Source organism: Mytilus edulis, chromosome 2 (genome assembly GCF_963676685.1).
Source record: "Mytilus edulis chromosome 2, xbMytEdul2.2, whole genome shotgun sequence".
Lineage (NCBI taxonomy): Eukaryota > Metazoa > Mollusca > Bivalvia > Mytilida > Mytilidae > Mytilus > Mytilus edulis.
This window is the reverse complement of record NC_092345.1, coordinates 39,584,633-39,601,838: the sequence shown is the minus strand read 5'-3', so window position 1 is coordinate 39,601,838 and position 17,206 is coordinate 39,584,633. Positions and strand designations below refer to the sequence as shown.

The following is a 17,206-nucleotide window of genomic DNA, read 5'->3' as shown; positions in this document are numbered from 1 at the left end:
CTTTCATTTTCTATGTTCAATAGACCATGAAATTGGGGTCAAAAGTCTAATTTGGCATTAAAATTAGAAAGATCATGTTATAAGCAACAAGTGTACTAAGTTTCAAGTTGATTGGACTTCAGCTTCATCAAGAACTACCTTGACCAAAAACTTTAACCTGAAACTCGCACTTTCATTTCTATGTTCAGTAGACCATGAAATTGGGGTCAAAAGTCTAATTTGGCTTTAAAATTAGAAAGAACATATCATAAGCAACAAGTGTACTAAGTTTCAAGTTGATTGGACTTCAGCTTCATCAAAAACTACCTTGACCAAAAACTTTAACCTGAAACTCGCACTTTCATTTCTATGTTCAGTGGACCGTGAAATTGGGGTCAAACGTCTAATTTGGCTTTAAAATTAGAAAGATCATATCACAAGCAACCGGTGTACTAAGTTTCAAGTTGATTGGACTTCACCTTCATCAAAAACTACCTTGACCAAAAACTTTAACCTGAAGAGGGACGAACGAACGAACGAACGGAAGAACAGACGAACGGAGGCACAAACCAGAAAACATAATGCCCCATCTACTATCGTAGGTGGGGCATAAAAAATTGCTTCGCCAAGCAAAGCTGGATACAACCCCAGAGGTCCAACCCTGAACAGTTGGGCAAAAATGGACAAAATATTGGCAATATTTAACAAATTAATAAACAATCTAATAAATTTCAAAGTGAAATAAAAGATAGGGGTCATGATAATGTTGAAAAAGATGATAGTATAAAACTGATGCGTTATCAATTGACTTACTGAATTATTACAACAAAACAAATCAAAAGAAAAACTAAATATTCTGTTAGTTTTAATAACTAAATATAACCCATATATAAAAAAAGAAATTATCATGAAAAACTGGCATAACAGTTTGACGAAGATTGTGTACAAACATTCAATGAGGCACCAATAGTTGTGTATAGCAAACATAAAAGTGTTGGAGATACACATAGTAAAAGAAAGTTCAAACCTTTAACATAAAATTGACAGTTGGATCCCTCATGATGGCAGATCTGTCATAATAACTTAATCTAATTTTCATATTTGTTTAAATAAAAAAAAAAAAAAAAAATTTGACCCTCCCATTTTTGGTTTTGTGCAACACTAAGCTGTTGAGAATTGACCCCCCCCCCCTTTCCCCATTTTGGTTTTTAACCCCAACCCAACCCTTTTTTGGCCAAACAAAAATGCTTGAAGAAATTTTCTTTTTTAAGTTTTGAAATCTGAGTTTTAAAATCTTTTTTTTTACCTATTATCCAAAATCTAAATACATGGTTAGATTCAGCATATCAAAGAACACCAAGAATTCTATTTTTGATGAAATCAAATAAAGTTCAATTTGGACCCTTGAGAACTCAATGTGGACCTATTTGATAATGTGGCCCAAATATCAAAAATCTAAATACATGGTTAGATTCAGCATATCAAAGAACCCGATATATATACAAAAATTAAGAATCTAAATACATGGTTAGATTCAGCATATCAAACAAAGAACGCCAAGAATTCTATTTTTGATGAAATCAAATAAAGTTAAATTTTGGACCCTTTAGAACGCAGATAATGTGGCCCAAATATCAAAAATCTAAATACATGGTTTTTAATTTTAGTTTCTTGTGTACAATTTGGAGTTTAGTATGGCGTTCATTGTCACTGAACTAGTATATATATTTGTTTAGGGGCCAGCTGATTTAGGACGCCTCCTGGTGCGGGAATTTCTCGCTGCATTGAAGACCTGTTGGTGACCTTCTGCTGTTGTCTGCTCTATGGTCGGGTTGTTGTCTCTTTGACACATTCCCCATTTCCGTTCTCAATTTTATTAGATTCGGCATATCAAAGAACAAATTTTTGATGAAATCAAACAAAGTTAAATTTTGGACCCAAATTCCTAAACTGTTCGACCAAAACTCACAATATCAATCCAAACCTTCCTTTTGTGGTCATAAACCTTGTGTTTAAATTTCATAGACCTCTATTTACTTATACTAAAGTAAATGTGTGAAAATGAAGAAAAATGCTTATTTGTGCCCCTTTTTGGTCCCTAATTCCTAAACTGTTGGGACCAAAACCCCCAAAATCAATCCCAACCTTCCCTTAGTGGTTATTAACCTTGTGTTAAATTTTATTGATTTCTATTTACTTAAATACTAAAGTTATTATCCTGAAATCATCGGTCTTCGGATAGCACTGACAATATATGTTGACGTGATACCAATATACGACCAAAATCTTTTTATTTTTTGTGGTCATATAAAATTTCCACGTTTTTCTAATCACAGAAATTTGTGACATACTGCGATTTGCAGTCTTGGACACAGCGTTTACTTTACTCGAAACCTGAATATTTCATGCTCTTCCCATAATCAATCTCTATCCTCAGTAGATGATGTTGTCATCACAAAGCAGCAGAATATGTCAACTAATCATTTTGGTTAGATTGCGCGAAGAAATGCTAAAAAACGCAATGTGAAACAGGAAGTTTTGAATGAGACGAAATCATCGATGGTTACTGGTAAGGTAAATGAACAAAATCTGATATCATAAATTTTTGAAAATTAAAAAAATTGGGGTGGAACGTTTTCAGAGGAGAGGGCGGGGATGAAAATCAATCAATTAATTTTAATTGGCCATATAAAAAAAGATAATCTTATCACTTAGTGTATAAATCAAAATCAAACTTAATATATATTGTTGGTAGTTCCCAATATTTTTTCTTTCATTTGTAACATTCTATAAATATAGATCTGCAACTTATCTTATCTTAATCTATTTTTTTAACTTATAAATAATAAAATTGAGAATGGAAATGGGGAATGTGCCAAAGAGACAACAACCCGACCATAGAAAAAAACAACAGCAGAAGGTCACCAACAGGTCTTTAATGTAGCGAGAAATTCCCGCAAACAGAGGCGTCCTTCAACTGGTCCCTAAACAAATATATACTAGTTCAGTGATAATGAATGCCATACTAATTTCCAAATTGTACACAAGAAACTAAAATTAAAATAATACAAGACTAACAAAGGCCAGAGGCTCCTGACTTGGGACAGGCGCAAAAATGCAGCGGGGTTAAACATGTTTGTGAGATCTCAACCCTCCCCCTATACCTCTAGCCAATGTATAAAAGTAAACGCATAACAATACGTACATTAAAATTCAGTTCAAGAGAATTCCGAGTCTGATGTCAGAAGATGTAACCAAAGAAAATAAACAAAATGACAATAATACATAAATAACAACAGACTACTAGCAGTTAACTGACATGCCAGCTTCAGACTTCAATTAAACTGACTGAAAGATTATGATTTCATCATATGAACATCAGGCACAATCCTTCCCGTTAGGGGTTTAGTATCATACCATCCTCACATATATGAGAAGAACATAACCCGTGTCATGCCAACAACTGGTTTTTGAATAAATGTGTTTAGTTCCGATGCAAAGACCCTATAAGTGAATCAATATTAACGCCAAAATATGCAATCTTTAATGACCTGACAACAGTATCGTAACTATATCCCTTCTTAATAAGTCTATTCAAAGGTTTTGTTAGTTTTTGAAGTGAATACTGACACCTTTGTGCTTTAAAAAGAATATTTCCATAAAAAATTGAATGTGAAATACCTGAATAGATCATTATCTAATGAATTTTCAATTCTGGAACCCAAAATAGGATCAAGTAAAAATTAAAATGAACAGACACAACAAAACATCACTCAGAAAATTAGTTTTTATAGAATAACAAACACACCATAAAATTCTTCAAACAATTTACCAAAGAAAACAAAAATTAATAATGAAAATCAAATTTGCAAATCTGAAGGGTTATTTCCCTTTGAACAGAACTAATGGTTTAACATAGTACTCTAACATTACATAATAATCGTTTATCTCTTTTAAACCTATAAAAGTTATCTGTAATTATCTTCAGTGTCTAAATAATGACCAGTAATTTTTCAAAGTTCATTTATACAGTCCAACTAGTAAATTTCAAACGTTATATATACAGTCCTACAGGCTACAGATCTTATCAGGAAATAGAAAATAAATCTGACACTCCAATTATAATTTTGAGATAAGACATTCACCAAATACCTTAGCCATAATATGATAACAAGAGAAAAATATTAAAAAAAAACACTTTTGGATATTAAAAATTCGTAAAGGTTCCCTGGAACCCAATGTCTCACCTACTTTTGCTGTAAATCGCAGACTCAACAAAAATGAGGAAGAAAAATACGAAAAAATATTCCTCTGGATACTATCTTTTGATTGTAAGAAGCTTCTGTCCATGTTTCGTTAAAATCCAGGATAGTTTATGAATCTAATAAATTTTTAAACCAGATGCTCCGCAGGGGGCAGCTTTATAAGACTGCAGAGGTTGAACCCTGAACGGTTGGGGCAAGTATGGACACAACATTCAAGCTGGATTCAGCTCTTAATTTGGATTGTGATTAAATAGTTGACACAGCATAGGTTTCGGACACAGAATGAATGTGGTCTAATGAAATTAAAATATTTTGTTTGCCTTTGAGCAATTCACTATGCTGTTGAATATTAATCCTCTCAAAACTAGAGGCTCTCAAGAGCCTGTATCGCTCACCTGATTCTACTTGGGTTTTTGAAATCATATAAAAAAATATAAAATTTGGCTAAATGTGACAACACAACCTCATTTATAAGGAAAGGAACATGTTTAATTTCATTCAAAAGTCCCCCACTGGCGGCCATCTTGGATGACGGATCAATTACAAAGTAACAACACTTGGTCAGCACCTCATAAGGAACATTCATGCCATGTTTGGTTTTATTCCATTCAGTGGTTCTCTAACAGAAGTCATTTGTATGCATTTCCCATAGGGTCCTATGTTAAACTAAGTCCCCTGCTGGCGGCCATCTTGGATGATGGATCGGCTACAAAGTAACAACACTTGGTCAGCACCTCATAAGGAACATTCATGCAATGTTTGGTTTTATTCCATTCAGTGGTTCTCTAAAAGAAGTCATTTGTATGCATTTCCCATAGGGTCCTATATCAAACTAAGTCCCCCGCTGGCGGCAATCTTGGATAATGGATCGGCTACAAAGTAACAACACTTGGTCAGCACCACATTAGGAACATTCATGCCATGTTTGATTTCATTCCATTCAGTGGTTTTCTAAAAGAAGTCATTTGTATGCATTTCCTATAGGGTCCTATGTTAAACTAAGTCCCACGCTGGCGGCCATCTTGGATGATGGATCAGCTACAAAGTAACAACACTTGGTCAGCACCACATAAGGAACATTCATGCAATGTTTGGTTTCATTCCATTCATTGGTTCACTAGAAGAAGTGATTTGTATGCATTTCCAATAGGGTCCTATGTTAAACTAAGTCCCCCGCTGGGGGCCTTCTTGGATAATGGATCAGCTACAAAGTAACAACACTTGGTCAGCACTCCATAAGGAACATTCATGCTATGTTTGGTTTCATTCCATTCAGTGGTTCTCTAGAAGAAGTCATTTGTATGCATTTCCCATAGGGTCCTATGTTAAACTAAGTCCCCCGCTGGCGGCCATCTTGGATGATGGATCGGCTACAAAGTAACAACAATTGGTCAGCATCCCATAAGGAACATTCATGCTATGTTTGGTTTTATTCCATTCAGTGGTTCTCTAAAAGAAGTCATTTGTATGCATTTCCCATAGGGTCCTATGTTAAACTAAGTCCCCGGCTGGCGGCCATCTTGGATCATGGATCAGCAACAAAGTAACAACACTTGGTCAGCACCTCATACGGAACATTCATGCCATGTTTGGTTTCATTCCATTCAGTGGTTCTCTAAAAGAAGTCATTTGTATGCATTTCCTATAGGGTCCTATGTTAAACTAAGTCCCCCGCTGGCGGCCATCTTGGATGATGGATTGGCTACAAGTAACAACACTTGGTCAGCACCCCATAAGGAACATTCATGCTATGTTTGGTTTTATTCCATTCAGTGGTTCTCTAAAAGAAGTCATTTGTATGCATTTCCCATAGGGTCCTATGTTAAACTAAGTCCCCTGCTGACGGCCATCTTTGATGATGGATCGGCTACAAAGTAACAACACTTGGTCAGCACCACATAAGGAACATTCATGCCATGTTCGGTTTCATTCCATTCAGTGGTTCACTAGAAGAAGTCATTTGTATGCATTTCCAATAGGGTCCTATGTTAAACTAAGTCCCCGCTGGTGGCCATCTTTGATAATGGATCGGCTACAAAGTAACAACAATTGGTCAGCACTCCATAAGGAACATTCATGCTATGTTTGGTTTCATTCCATTCAGTGGTTCTCTAAAAGAAGTCATTTGTATGCATTTCCCATAGGGTCCTATGTTAAACTAAGTCCCCTGCTGGCGGCCATCTTTGATGATGGATCGGCTACAAAGTAACAACACTTGGTCAGCACCACATAAGGAACATTTATGCCATTATTGGTTTCATTCCATTCAGTGGTTCACTAGAAGAAGTCATTTGTATGCATTTCCAATAGGGTCCTATGTTAAACTAAGTCCCCGCTGGTGGCCATCTTGGATAATGGATCGGCTACAAAGTAACAACAATTGGTCAGCACTCCATAAGGAACATTCATGCTATGTTTGGTTTCATTCCATTCAGTGGTTCTCTAAAAGAAGTCATTTGTATGCATTTCCCATAGGGTCCTATGTTAAACTAAGTCCCCGGCTGGCGGCCATCTTGGATGATGGATCAGCAACAAAGTAACAACACTTGGTCAGCACCTCATAAGGAACATTCATGCCATGTTTGGTTTCATTCCATTCAGTGGTTCTCTAAAAGAAGTCATTTGTATGCATTTCCCATAGGGTCCTATGTTAAACTAAGTCCCCCGCTGGTGGCCATCTTGGATAATGGATCGGCTACAAAGTAACAACAATTGGTCAGCACTCCATAAGGAACATTCATGCTATGTTTGGTTTCATTACATTTAGTGGTTCTCTAGAAGAAGTCATTTGTATGCATTTCCCATAGGGTCCTATGTTAAACTAAGTTCCCCGCTGGCGGCCATCTTGGATGATGGATCGGCAACAAAGTAACAACACTTGGTCAGCACCTCATAAGGAACATTCATGCCATGTTTGGTTTCATTCCATTCAATGGTTCTCTAAAAGAAGTCTTTTGTATGCATTTCCCATAGGGTCCTATGTTAAACTAAGTCCCCCGCTGGCGGCCATCTTGGATGATGGATTGGCTACAAAGTAACAACACTAGGTCAGCAACTCATAAGGAACATTCATGCCATGTTTGGTTCCATTCCATTCAGTGGTTCTCTAGAAGAAGTTCAAAATGTAAATTGTTAACGACGACGACGAAGACGGACAAGTGGTGAGAAAAGCTCACTTGGCCCTTCGGGTCAGGTGAGCTAAAAATGTTTGAAGAAAATTTATTTATGAAATCTGAAATGAGAAAAATTTAACCCCCCCCCCCCCCCCAATTTTTTTTTCACATCCCCCTTTCCCTTTTCCCAAAACTGATCTCAATTCAAAGTTCTAATGGAGTTTGAAACAATAACAACATCATAAAATATTAAAATGTAACAAAAGGTGCTTGTTATCACTGAATGGTAAAGATTGTTTTAATTTATCAGTTGGTAGTAAAAGTGAATATACAATGTTTATTATATAAAACAATGATGTAAGTTGATTCAACTACTATTCTGGACAAAGAAAGATAACTCCAATCAATTGAAAATTTCTTGCTATTGCACAATATTGTGCAATTAGATATTTCTTGCTATTGCGCAATACTGTGCAATTGAAAATATTTGCTATTGCACAATACTGTGCAATTGAAAATTTCTTGCTATTGCACAATACTATGCAATTAAAAATTTCTTGCTATTGCGCAATACTGTGCAATTGAAGATTTCTTGCTATTGCTGAATACTGTGCAATTGAAAATTTCTTGCTATTGCACAATACTTAATATAATAATATAATAATTTTGGATCCTGTTTTGAACCAACTTGAAAACTGGGCCCATAATAAAAAATCTAAGTACATGTTTAGATTCAGCATATCAAAGAACCCCAAGAATTCAATTTTTATTAAAATCAAGCTAAGTTTAATTTTGGACCCTTTGGACCTTTATGTTGACCAATTTGAAAACGGGACTAAAAATTAAAGAAACTACATACACAGTTAGATTTTTCATATCAAAGAACCCCAATTATTCAATTTTTGATGAAATCAAACAAAGTTTAATTTTGGACCCTGATTTGGACCAACAAGAAAACTGGGCCAATAATCAAAAATCTAAGTACATTTTTAGATTCAGCATATCAAAGAACCCCAAAGATTCAATTTTTGTCAAAATCAAACAAAGTTTAATTTTGGACCCTTTGGACCTTAATGTAGACCAATTTGTAAACGGGACTAAAAATTAAGAATCTACATACACAGTTAGATTCCGCATATCAAAGAACCCCAATTATTCAATTTTTGATGAAAACTGTTGGGACCAAAACTCCCAAAATCAATCCCAACCTTCCTTTTATGGTCATAAACCTTGTGTTTAAATTTCATAGATTTCTATTTACTTATACTGAAGTTATGGTGCAAAAACCAAAAAAAAGGCTTATTTGGGCCCCTTTTTGGCCCATAATTCCTAAACTGTTCGGACCTCAACTCCCAAAATCAATCTCAACCTTTCTTTTGTGGTCATAAAGCTTGTGTTTAAATTTCATTGATTTCTATTTACTAATACTAAAGTTATTGTGCGAAAACCCAGAATAATGCTTATTTGGGCCCTTTTTTGGCCCCTAATTCCTAAACTGTTGGAACCAAAACTCCCAAAATCAATCCCAACCTTTCTTTTGTGGTCATAAACCTTGTGTCAAAATTTCATAGATTTCCATTTACTTAAACTAAAGTTATAGTGCGAAAACCAAGAAAATGCTTATTTGGGCCCTTTTTGGCCCCTAATTCCTAAAATGTTAGTACCAAAACTCCCAAAACCAATCCCATCCTTCCTTTTGTGGTCATAAACCTTGTGTTAAAATTTCATAGATTTCTATTTACTTTTACTAAAGTTAGAGTGCGAAAACTAAAAGTATTTGGACGACGACGCCAATGTGATAGCAATATACGACGAAAAATTAAAATTTTTGCGGTCGTATAAAAAGCCCAAGAATTCAATTTTTGTTAAAATCAAACTTAGTTTAATTTTGGACCCTTTGGATTTTAATGTAGACCAATTTGAAAACGGGACTAAAAATTAAAGAAACTACATACACAGTTAGATTTTTCATATCAAAGAACCCCAATTATTCAATTTTTGATGAAATCAAACAAAGTTTAATTTTGGACCCTGATTTGGACCAACAAGAAAACTGGGCCAATAATCAAAAATCTAAGTACATTTTTAGATTCAGCATATCAAAGAACCCCAAGGATTCAATTTTTGTTAAAATCAAACTAATTTTAATTTTGGACCAAAAATTAAGAATCTACATACACAGTTAGATTCGTCATATCAAAGAACCCCAATTATGCAATTTTTGATGAAATCAAACAAAGTTCAATTTTGGACCCTTTGGGCCCTTATTCCTAAACTGTTGGAACCAAAACTCCCAAAATCAAACCCAACCTTCCTTTAGTGATCATAAACTTTGTGTTTAAATTTCATAGATTTATATTTACTTATACTCAAGTTATGGTGCGAAAACCAAGAAAAATGCTTACTTGGGCCCCTATTTGGCCCTTAATTCCTAAACTGTTCAGCCCTCAACTCCCAAAATCAATCCCAACCTTCCTTTTGTGGTCATAAACCTTGTGTTTAAATTTCATTGATTTCTATTTTCTTATACGAAAGTTATTGTGCAAAAATATTTTTAAATTTTGCGGTCGTATATAAAATTTAACTGCTACAGGCTGTGAATAATTTATGTAATGTAAACTGGAAGAAAAACTGAGTCCATTTATAAGAAAAATACGAAAAAAACAGTACAAAATTTTAACAAAATTTCTCTCTAGATACTAGCTTTTGATCATAAACAAGCTTTTGTCCAAGTTTGGTACAAATCCAGTATACTTTAAGAAAGGTATTGAAATTTCAAAAACTTTAACCACAGAGTGAATGTAATGTTTCCTGGCAGAAAAACTAAGTCCATTCATAATTAAAATTCCAAAAAAAGCAGATTTATAAAATTCCGAAAAAAGCAGATTTATAAAATTCTGAAAAAAGCAGATTTATAAAAAAAAAAAAAGATATCGGATACTATCTTATGATCATAAACATGCTTCTGTCCAAGTTTGGTAGAAATCCAGGTTAGTTTAAGAAAGTTATTAAAATTTCAAAAACTTTAACCACAAGGTGAATATTTGTGGATGCTACATGAGGTCGCCGCCACTGACGACAGAATGTAGATTTGCTGTCTCGCCTTTCGACAAAAATGGTGGTAACTCAAAAAAGAAGAAATACTTAAATCATGAAAATTGAACTTAAACATTTAGTCACAGCAAACAAACAACATATTCAAATTTGTCAAAGCGCTATAAATGTTATTGTGGAGACACTGTTTGTCACCCGCCGTACACCCCAATTCAATAACAAATTATTTCTTTGAAAATCCCGTTAAAAACAACATTTAACTCCATTATTCTATGTTAAGCCATAGCAGCCATGTTTTTTTCATGAAACAGAAAATCAAACACAAACTTTTTTCTAGATACCCCAAGGTTTACCGGTATTCAGCTTAAGTTTGGTGAAGAATTGGTTCAGTAGTTTCAGAGTAGAAGATGTTTTAAATAATTTACACAAGACGGTTGACAATGATGGATGATGGAGGACCCAAAGTGATTGCAAAAGCTCACATTTCTTTTTGGAAAGGTGAGTTAAAAACCAAAAACTGCAACATTTTCTTAAAATTAACAATTCAGGGGCAGCAACCTAGCAATAAGTAGTCTGGTTTGTCTGAAAATTTCAGGGCAGATCGTTCTTGTCCTAATGAACAATTTTAACATAGGTCACATTTTTAAAACTAGTTACTCTAATGATGATTGTGGCCAAGTTTGGTCCAGTAGTTTCAGAGAAGATTTTTATAAAAGTTAACAATGACAGACGCCAAGTGATAAGAAAAGCCTACTTGGGCCAGATGAGTTTAATTAGAGGGTTTATTTTCCATGTTAGTCAGATCTGAAATACTGGTTTAGGTACATCCCAAGTTCCAGTAATCTGTTCTTTCTTAAAGACAATTTAAGGTAAGTTGATTTTTTTCAGTACAAGACAAGGGTTAAACTTAATGCCCCTCTGCCTCGAAGGGGGAATAAAAACATCACTTTAACCCACGGAACATTCCAATAAAATTTGATACTATTTGTATAGCAGCGTCAGAGGAGAATTTATTTTTCAAATTTTACAAACAACAGAAGACAATAAAAAAAGTGTGGGCAAAAGCTTTCATTTCCTTTTAATGTAACTAGAACACACCCGCGAAATCGCGGGCATGTACAGCTTGTTAACTATTGTAGGATGATTTTTTGTCCAAGATATTATGTATGGAGAATTTCATAAAAGGTATGATAAGCTCTCTCCCTTTTTCCAAAGTCCGATAATTGTTTCCTTTCTGTTAAATTCAATTATTTCGTGTTTCTGGCCTCGGACCACAATTAATCTTCTCCTTTGCTACAATGCTTCTTTTGGTAAAAGTCAAATCAAATTAAAAATTTGCACCGTTTAAAACATGAAATAATTGTAACTGCTTATATATAGACCATTATTAGTCTTATAAAATATGCTTCTAGGACAATCCATCAGTGCTTTTATTTGAGAGCATTATTAACTGCCAATGGTAGGATATGACTCTTGTATAAATGACCAAGACCAACTAAGGCTAATGTGAGGGGTGGTCGGAGGGGTCCTGATCCCGAAATCCCGGGCTTAAAACCATGAAATCCCGAGATCCAGAATTTAAAGAAACTTCATATCCCGTAATCCCGAAATCAAAAAATATATTCCCGGATCACGTAAGGATCAATCCCAAAATCAGGATCTTAAACACCCGATCATGACGCCCCAAAAAAGGTCATGCCTTCCTCTAATCTCTACCTTACTTTCATTTTTGCCAAATCACTATTTTCCCGTTCAACAATAAATTTGTATGCCCCATTTATGGGCATTATGTTTTCTAGTCTGTGCATCCGTGCGTAGGTTCATTCGGTCTGTCGTCTGTCTGTCTGTCCCGCTTCAGATTAAAGTTTTTGGTCGAGGTAGTTTAAGATGAAGTTGAGCGTGTTTTACTTATTTATGCAAGTGGTATGACCCCTTAAATAGTAAACATTTCAAAGAAAACAGTAGACAGAATCAGGGACTTTCTATACTATCATAGAAAGTCCCTGACAGAATACAGAGAGTCTCTATATATTAAAGTAGTATAATCGTAGTTTACTTGTAGATAAACGCGAAAAATAATTGTCCTCTCTAAGGAAGTATAATAGTTGTGATTCTTGCGATCTAAATACCATGATATGGAGAATGCTCTGAATGGCTTATTTATTTTTCATTTTTGTTATCTGTCATACGATTGGCTGTACTTGTGTCATATGTTTTACTTATTTTGATATATATGCAACTGGTATGACCACTTAAATAGTAAACATTTCAAAGAAAACAGTAGACAGAATACAGAGAGTATACCAAAATAGTAATCGTAGTTTACATGTAGATAAACGCGAAAAATAATTGTCCTCTATCACCATGATATGGAGAACGCTCTGATTGGCTTTTTTATTTTTCATTTTTGTTATCTATCATACGATTGGTTTTATTTGTGAATGTTCAAACCGGAAGTGTTATCTATGACTTAAAGTCAGTCTGATGACGGAATCATATCCGGACTCCTTTTTTGTTGTTTTTTTCCCAAAATAACTCAATCTGAATAATCGTAAGAATGGATGACAAATGCGACTATGCATGTTACCTTTAGGACACAGAGGCATGATGATTGATTTATTGTGGAAGGAAGAGAAGCGACACACAAAATGAGGTCTTCTTGTTTAATAGTATAGATACGTTTTCTATTTTTTTTAATGATTCTACGAATGTGATTAAAAGAACGAAGTACAAGACCTTTCTTCCTCAAGATTGACAGACTGATCTGGAGATATTGATTCTTTGTCTTTTTCCTCATCATCTTCCCTCTTCCCATCAGACTTATCATCATCTGCTTGATCTTTTCCTTTCTTTTTTCCCTTTTTCTTCTTTTTCTTTTTAGACTTTGGTGGGGTGGACTCTGCCGTCGAAGGCTTGTCATCTTTGTCTGCCTTTTGGTCCTCTGCTTCATCAGCAGCTGCCTCTTCAACTTTCTTAGAATCTTCGACCAATACTTTTTTACCTGCTTCCTGCAAATATATATGTTCAAGTCCAAAAATATTCCAATTTCTACTCTATCATCTTGCAAATATTCCATAGAACTGGAAATTTTTATGTAACAAATTTTAGTGACTGTAGTTAAATTATTGTTTATTTACCAATTATGGTCCAAGTAAACATACAACTATTACAATGATCAATTAATTGAATATGGATTGAGATTTAAAATTTGACACAGAATGAATGTGGTTTAGTATATTTTTAGAATTTTGGTTAACACACATCGTTACAAAACCTTTAGCCCTGGGTTATTGTTAACTCATATATCTGGACGTTGCTACCAATTACAACGGGGACCTTTACACTCGTTTTTCTTAGTTCAATAGTTGTTCCTTGTGAAATATCGAATTCTGTAGATCAAGGGTCTGGAAATGGTCATATATGCCAGTCTTATCCTTAACTGAAAGTATTTTTCCTAAACAAGTAATTCAGATTTAGCATCTGGATAGATCTTGACTTGTTGTTATTGGTTTTGGTAGGCGACTTACTTATGTAGTAATAGCGCCTTAAATTCACATAACATAAGTATCATGTATATATACTTTCAGTCCTTAATTTATTTTTAGTATTATGTTTCGGCGAGTTATTATATCAAACTTTGGCGAACATGGTTGACTGAATTACTCGGAAATATATAAATATGTTGAGAGACAAAAAAAAAAAACACATAACAGAAGATACATGTAATAGGAAATGAAAAAAAAACAACTGATAGTCCCTAATGAAATGCATTATTTTTTGATAGGTATCATAAAATTGTTTAGAAATGTTATCTGGTTATTCACCTTTGTGTCGTCTGTGATATACTTATAATATAAAAAAAAGTATATTTAGAAACATGTAACAAGACATGTGCTAGTTAAATGCAACCAATGTTCGGACGTCTCCCTCAATTGATGTAGCAAATAAAGAATCCTTTAAGTAAGGATTGGTAGTTGTTATTCCTTTTCCATAACGACAAGTTGCGTCAATTTATTCCAAATAAATTTCCAAAGACATACTGGTATTTAGTGATTCCTCATTCCCGGACGAGAAAAAACACTTCCGTCATTGAACGAGGAATCACCCCTACCTAAACCCTTAATCGCCTATTTAGATATATATATCTATAATACTAAAATAACGAGGTCCAATTTGTCAGCCGTCATCAGGTAAAAACAACAAATCGAAGAATTCAACTTTATATATAGCTAATATAGGACAATGGTGTAGATTAAAAATTACACCACTCCAGACCCTTTTGTTTTCCACATAATTAATATTGCCAATAATTAACAAGTTTCGGGTCGAATCCGATTCTGATACAGATACCAATAGTATACATACCTGTCAACCTGTGACAATGAAAATGCAGGTCATGACCTGCATTGAAGAATCAAATCTCAGGTCATAACGCGTACGAACTTTTTCGAGCTGAATTTCAGTATTTATGGTACATTTTCTTATAATGTATATCAAAGATACCAAAACATCAATGCATGTTCACTTTGTTAAGTCATTTTAAATCTTATTAAATATTATTTCATTGCACTATTAAAGTAAAGATTTTTATAAATTTGTGTAACTCAGTCTTATGTGCTTTACTTTTTGAGAAAAAATACTACAATCATCAAACACTAGAATTTTAAAATGCATTTGTTAAATGTTAGAGACTATTGACTATGTAGCCTTTTGACCATAATATTATTCTTTTCACAAGGAAATTAGACTATGATAAAATATAGTAATACAGTTAAAGGAAGTATAATTGTAAAAAATAATTTTCAACTTTTTAAAAAAAATTGTATAAAGGTATAAAAATAATGAAAAGTTATTTTTCAATATGTATTTGAATTTTATATTTTTATGATTTAATCTTTTTAACCCATAAAATGTAAATATAAGGAATAATTTTGAATGGTGACAAATAAGGGGAAGTAACTCTAGTTCAGTTTGTAACCCAATGGTGCAATTTATTTACGACCTAAAGCTAAGGTAATTGGTGTTAATTAACAGTGTGTTTGACACCAAAGCTGTCAAGTGAAGCCATGCACTTAATGGGTCACTTAATTTGACAGTTTACATAGCTAGATGAACTTCCTGTTCATGGAAGAATTACGAATTTGCCAGTATTTCAAAGGAATTACTTATGAAATCAATCTCAAGGCTAAGAAATACGGGTGAAATCGGGTCATTTTCGGAATTCCCGGGTTATTTCAATGACCCGGCGGGTGATCCCTCAGAATTGTGAAAATCTCGGGTCACACCCCCAGAATACGGGTCAGTTGACAGGTATGAGTATATTCACCTGTTACCTATTATCTTATCTATACATTCCGCATCTGACAGGCGCACCACCAAACTGTGTATTTAGGATTTTGGTGTATACACGGGTCATAATCACAGGGTTGACACTACTAAATTTAATCATTGTCAAATTGTTCCCTATTGTAGTATTTTAATCAGTAAGACTTTCCTAATTAACAATACGAATACTAAAAATAAGGCGTATTATAGGTACAGTTTTCAATTTGTTAGCGGACATGACGTAAAACAGCGAATCAAAGAATTTAACTTTATCATAACTGATATAGGACAATGCTGTTGCTTACAAAGTACTCCATTCTAGGACCTTTTGCTTTCCAAATAATTATTATTACCAATAATTGATAAGTTCCAGGTCGACAGGTTCACACAGAGAGAGTTTGAAAGCAGAGAAAACTGTGTATCTTATAATCGGCATGACTTTAGCAGATGACAAACCAATACTAAAATAAGGCTTACACATAGTTATATACTTTAATTCAGTCACGGATCCACGATATCACGGGTGTGTTCTAGTATAATATATAAATGGAGCAAAAATAGAAAAATATGAAAAAAATTTATACCAGTATATTATTAAAACAATGACATTTGTTTGATTTTGTTGTGAGTACAGAGACTGTCAGCGAAACAGAAGTGCTGGAATGTGCATAATTATATATAATTATACAATAATCTGTGTGTGTTTATCTAACTGACATCCTCTAGTACAAATTTTAAATTTTATCATTTTATTGTTATAGAAAAGGATTTAAGGATGTCGGCTTGTCATGTTTTGGAATTTTTGTCAGATTTTCGGAATCCTATGGTTTTAACCATTTGAATGCCTTAAAAATATTTTGCCCATGAACCCCCATTTTTCTTTTTATAAATCTTTTACGTGTATAATTATAAGTCATTTGTAAAAGTCTTATAAAATTTTATTTATTTTTAAATAGTATTTGAGAACTTTAACTGGTCAATGATAAAGCTATGAAAAATCAAGAGAGAACATTTTCCCGCCAAAATTACAATGGCTAATATCTCTAAAATAAGCACATTGACCCCTAATTTTTTTTTGCTTTTTTGGATTCCTCAATTTATTCCCTATCAATACATACTAGTTTTATGAAAAGTTATTTATTTTGAAATTGAGCGGCAAACATCCTTAACTCTTGTTACTATTCTAATAATGTATGAGCGTAGTGATTGTGTTTGTTTATTTTTCTTATTTTCTATCAATATGAATATGACTATAGTTGTCAGTTTATGAAAACCGGAGAAGATATATTGTATTTTCCGTTAGTCTTTAAACATATAACATTAAATAATTAAGATAAATGTTAGTGGCACTTTCATAAAAAGAAAAGCCTGTAGCAAATGTTTCTATTGTAAAATATCTGAGCATAATGTGTTGTCTTTGTTGTCTTAAAAAGATATGACTGCAATTTTTTATTATAGAGAATCTTAAAG

General features: G+C 33.8%; 1 protein-coding gene across 6 annotated transcripts in view; it reads right to left on the bottom strand.

Annotated features, from left to right (window-relative positions):
* The window catches only part of LOC139510158 (PAN2-PAN3 deadenylation complex catalytic subunit PAN2-like), a 312,625-nt gene that overhangs the window by 101,592 nt on the left and 193,827 nt on the right, over positions 1-17,206 (bottom strand). For all 6 annotated transcript variants that reach the window (XM_071296503.1, XM_071296504.1, XM_071296507.1 and 3 more), the window contains one exon: positions 13,148-13,419. In XM_071296503.1, coding sequence (XP_071152604.1) covers positions 13,148-13,419 — 272 coding nt within the window. The remainder of the gene's footprint in view (positions 1-13,147; positions 13,420-17,206) is intronic.